This window comes from Eretmochelys imbricata, chromosome 6, assembly GCF_965152235.1.
Source record: "Eretmochelys imbricata isolate rEreImb1 chromosome 6, rEreImb1.hap1, whole genome shotgun sequence".
NCBI lineage: Eukaryota > Metazoa > Chordata > Testudines > Cheloniidae > Eretmochelys > Eretmochelys imbricata.
The window spans coordinates 44,908,634-44,913,438 of NC_135577.1; the positions used below are offsets into that span (position 1 = coordinate 44,908,634).

Below are 4,805 nucleotides of genomic sequence, written 5' to 3' on the forward strand. Positions count from 1 at the left end.
AAAAAAAAAGTCATAGGCTGAACTAAGAGCAAGCTGCCTTTGTCTGTTATGACTCCACCCCATCCACTACAGCTCATTTCCAAGCTGGTGTTATATCAGTTTGTTGAAGTAGACTCAGGTGATGGAGTTTTTTTTTTTTAAGCAAACCATATATCTGGAACTATCGTAAAGAAGCTTACTTGTTACTGTAGTTTTGAAGGAGCCTTTAACTCACTCAGCCCCAAAACTTTACAGATGATTCTCTAAGTCAGTAAACAAACTGTTTTTTCCCCCTCAAGTAGCTTACATCTGGAGTCAGTTCTATGTCCTAAACATTCTCATACCTTAGGTATTTTCTTCTCAGAGATACAACATTAGAGGGGAGGAGAACTATTTTAAAGTTACAGACTCGAAAATGCTAAGCTTGGTGTGTGGAAATTGCTTAAATTAATTAAATTTGATTCTATGCAGTTATACCAAACATCCCTATATAATTCCTGCTTTGGAAGTAGCTACCCTGAAAGCCTTTACCTTCTTGACATTGTGCTCTGTGTTGTTGGATTGCTTGGAAGGACCAAATAACATTATGCGACAGCAAATCCTCTCCATAGTACAGCTAAACCAATTTAACGTAAGCTATGTTCAAGAGAACTGTGTCTGAGACTCTTTCTTGTAGGGTCAGAATAGAGGTATAAAATGGTTTTAATAACCTCTAGTGTGGATTCAAGCCATGTTAATTGCCACCTCACTTCCCTTAATAAGGTTTAGAAATTATATTGTGGCCAGTGACTTACTAAATTGAGACTCTAAAACTCAAGCTTTAATACTGTTTTTTAAAAAGCTGATTGTGCAGAGGCCATAGATTGAGCCTTTAAATTAAATTTAAAAGCAAAAGGCTAAATTCATCTCTGGGGTAACTCTGTTGGCATCAGTGGAGCCATAAAGTTATTTTTAAATAATCTTAGTATAAATGGAGTTATAGTACGGATGTATTTGGCACAAAATTCCAAGCAGATGAGATAAAGAAAGATAGGAAAGACAGTGAAGTATGAATTAATCCCCAAGTTCTCTGAGGTATGGTCAATAGCCTAGCTCAAATATATTGGTGTGGACTCGAGAGCAAAACACCACAAGTAAGTATATTGCCTTTAGGGACAGCTTCTATCACCTTTTCTCACATTAAGTAGTATCTTACCCTGTAAAAGTCCTATTGAAATGAATGAGCAAAATTTTCAAAGAGGCCTTAATGTCAGATTTTCTTTAGGCACCTAAAGATTCAGATAGGCACTTAATAAGATTTTTAAAAGTGCCCAGATGCCTACCTCTCATTGATCTAATGAGAATTAGGTGCCTCGGTGCTTTTGAAAATCCCATTAGGCACCTATGTCCATTTTTAGGTGTCTAAATACCTTTGAAAATCTGTCCCTGACTGATCACTTCTGAATAATTTACCAATTGACTAGTTGTAGAGTAAGGTACTGCTAAATATGAGTATGGATGGCAGAACTGGGCCCTACATGTTTACAAAACAACTTTTGTTGCAACTCATAAAGTTGCAAGTTCCATATGTTGATTTTTTAATGGTTATGAGCGCAAAAAAATCTGCTGTAGCATTACTTGCATTGAGCAGTTGTGTGCTGAATAATTTTACATTTTTCAGTAAAAGGCAAGTTCTCACTAGGTAGGCACTTCATATTCCAGCAGTTTTGCTGAAAAGATACGTTTGACAACCTTGTGATTAAAATTAGACTCATATAGAACCATAAAAAAAAATGTGTGCTTCAATTTTGTGTTCAAATATTTATTAAAAAAACAAATGAACAATTCTTATTTTCATCCAAACAGTGATCCTGCCTGCAGTACCAGTATTGCAGTAGCTAATATTCCACCCAATTCATTAAACAGTGATGGTAATAAAGATTTAACCGTAATGCAAAAACCTGCTATGCACTTTTGCTATTGTCTAGGAGCACAAATAATTTTTAATAACAGATTAGCTAGCAAAAGTACAGAGGTAACAACAAATAAAAGTTTTGTCTGTTCCAAGACAATGATTTTTATCAGGTTTAGAAAAATAAGACTCTAAAAGTCGAGGGTCTAATACTACAAACACTACTGGCAGTAGTGCTTATTTCTGCTTTCTATTTCTTATTTAAAGTTACTCACGTCCATAAGTTTTTGCAGGATCTGAATCTCAAACGCCTTTTCAGCTGGCTCTTGGGGTTTGATAACTTAGAGTCACATACAAGCAAGCTTTAAAGAGTACAAGGTTTGCCAGAATGGTTTTCTTCTATCAAAACAGAAATGAAAATCACAGCTTTAAATTATTTAGCAGAACAATATTTTACATAAGCAGAATATATGGGCTGTTAACAAACCAAGAAAGCAAAGGATTTACTGGCAGGCCAGAGGTCCTATATTTGAATGAGTAAAAAAAAATCAAAACAAGAAAATGAAAGCAATTCAAGAGATCCATAGTCCAGTACATATGCATTTGAATATGGATCCAAAAAAGTACCTTGTTTTGTCCATGTTTATGGTAGTTGAATCAAGAATCTAGTTGGAAAAGATGGCATATTAACTAATGGTAAAAAATCTAAAATGACAAAGTTACTTTATTGTAATCAGAGATGCACAACATAATACAGAGGTTTTTTTATTTAAATATTGGGACACTTAATTTAAACATACCTGTAAACTTCAGCTTCATATACACGTGCTATTTGTTTACAATTTACAACCCATACCTTAAAAAAAAATAAACCAGAAATCAAATCTAATAAATACAGTCCCAGAAAGAAAGTTGTGTGTTAGTGGGAGATACATAATAAAATCTACAGAACTTCAGAACACACTCCACCTGTTGTTAAACTGCAATTAGGACCTACTTTGAAAAAAACAAGGCCTGATCCTCTGCTGTTTGGTACCTTGTGCAGCCATTTTACACTTATGCAAAGTCCCTGTAAAATGCTAGCAAAGGACAGGTTACAGCACCTTTACTTCTATTGAGTAGCACTATAAGTAAGCTTATTATTTTGAAATCAACAGAGCTTCTTGTGGAACAAGGTACCATCAGTAAAGGTGGCAGACTCTGGCCCTGTGGCAGCATTTTATACTTACTTTGCATAGGTGTTGAGTGGGGACAGAAGTGGAAGGCAAGTAGAGTAGCAGGCCCATGACATTTACCCTTTAATAACACTGTCATAGCAATGTGCTAAATCGCCCTATTAACTGATGATATTTGCTTTTAATTTTTTTCTCTATTAATATAAAAAGATTTTATTGGGGGGAAAAATCCCCCACTTTGTGCTGATCTGAATGTTGGGCACTATCTAGGGCCAGACTGCCACCTTCTTGTTGGTGCTGAGCAGTTACCTCCAGAACTTCACTGGGACAAGTCCTGCCAGCAAATGCTCACCAATGTGCCTGATTCTCCACTGCCTTGTAGCTGGGTCCTATACTTTGTGGTACGGAGAGGCCCAGGGTTGAATGCAAAGAGCATGGCGAAAGGCAGAGTCCCCCTCGCCATGATGGGCACCGAGGTGAGGCTAGGCTTGTAGGTTTGGCTTGGTTTTGTCAATGTCACTTCCGCTCCAAGAGAAGCCCTAGGTGGGACTCCCAGCGTTGTGCCCACTGCTCCTAGTACCCACCACAAGAAGCTGTTTCCCAACCCAAGGCCCAGGTCTCTGCTGCCCCGGGGCGTCACCCTTTGAGATACTCGTTCCTGAGCCTGGCCAGCCTGGCGTCGTGGCTCCTGATGGTTAAGGAGAGCAGCTCGTACTTATCCCGGAGCCCCGCGGAGATGTCCAGGGTCTCCTTGAGCAGGGCCCGGGTGTGGACGAGCATGGCCAGGAAGTCATCATTGAGGCGGCTCTCCTCCTTGCTCTCGTGCTCCTGGCCCTGCCGGAACTTGCTCTCCAGCTCGGCCAGGGACTTGTCGGAGTTGGAGTAGGCGTCGCTGATCTGGTGGGACTCCCTGCGCAGGTACTTGCCGTAGCTCTCCTCCCCGTCCAGATCGTACGAGATGCTCCTGCTGATGCCCTCCAGCACCCGGCCCGCGTCCTCCACCTGCCGGCCCAGGATGGTGAACTCGTCCCGCAGGGTGAGGCTGGGCCAGCCGCCCGCCGGCCCCTGCTCCCCGCCCGGGCTGCAGCGCCGGTGCTCGCTCACCCTGAAGAGCAGCTGGCACTTCTCCGGGTCGTCGTTCTCCTCGTAGTCGCCGTCCGGCACGAAGTAGTGGTGCAGGGTCCCGTTGGACATCTCCGGGTGCAGGGGACCGTCGAAATAGCCTCGGCACAGGCTGCCCAGGCAGCTGACCCACAGCAAGCGCAGCCCCAGCATCCCGGGGGCGGGAGTGAGCCAGAGGGGCTCAGAAGGGGCGCAGAGGGATCGGCGGGAGCAAACAGGCGCACACGACCCTGCCCGGCTACCCCCCTGATCAGGGCAGCCTAGGGAGCCGCGGCAGCTAAGGCGGTCCGCTTCCTCCAGCCACTCCTCACAGACTCAGCATGCTTCATTAAAGGCACTGACTTGGCTCCCAGTTGCATCCAGGGCTCCCAAGCCAGAGGAGATCCTCTGGAAGATCCCCTACTGCCCGGACTTACGTCGGGGATCCCACCCCCCGCCCCTCTTCCAGATCTCAATCAAAACTTGGTGATTTTCTTCTCCCCCCTCTTCCCCCTCTTTTCTCTTGCCGATGAAATGTAGCAAAGCCGAGGGGGTGCAGAGGAAGGCTGAGATCAGATAGCTCGGTCTGGGGCTCCGGAGACCTTTGCTACTATTCTTTCACATCTGGACTGGCAATGTGGAGCTTTGCTTTTGGCTAA

The 4,805-nt window shown here is 43.4% G+C and overlaps 1 protein-coding gene across 1 annotated transcript; it reads right to left on the reverse strand.

Annotated features, from left to right (window-relative positions):
- Positions 1–3,681: 3,681 nt before the first annotated feature.
- On the reverse strand, positions 3,682–4,320 carry FIBIN (fin bud initiation factor homolog). Its single transcript, XM_077818338.1, has one exon. The coding sequence runs from the start codon at positions 4,318–4,320 to the stop codon at positions 3,682–3,684; it is 639 nt and encodes a 212-aa protein (XP_077674464.1).
- Positions 4,321–4,805: the final 485 nt, after the last annotated feature.

What these genes read in the sequence shown, in the direction of transcription:
- FIBIN (XM_077818338.1), bottom strand. Translation starts at nt 4,320, where the DNA reads ATGCTGGGGCTGCGCTTGCTGTGGGTCAGCTGCCTGGGCAGCCTGTGC.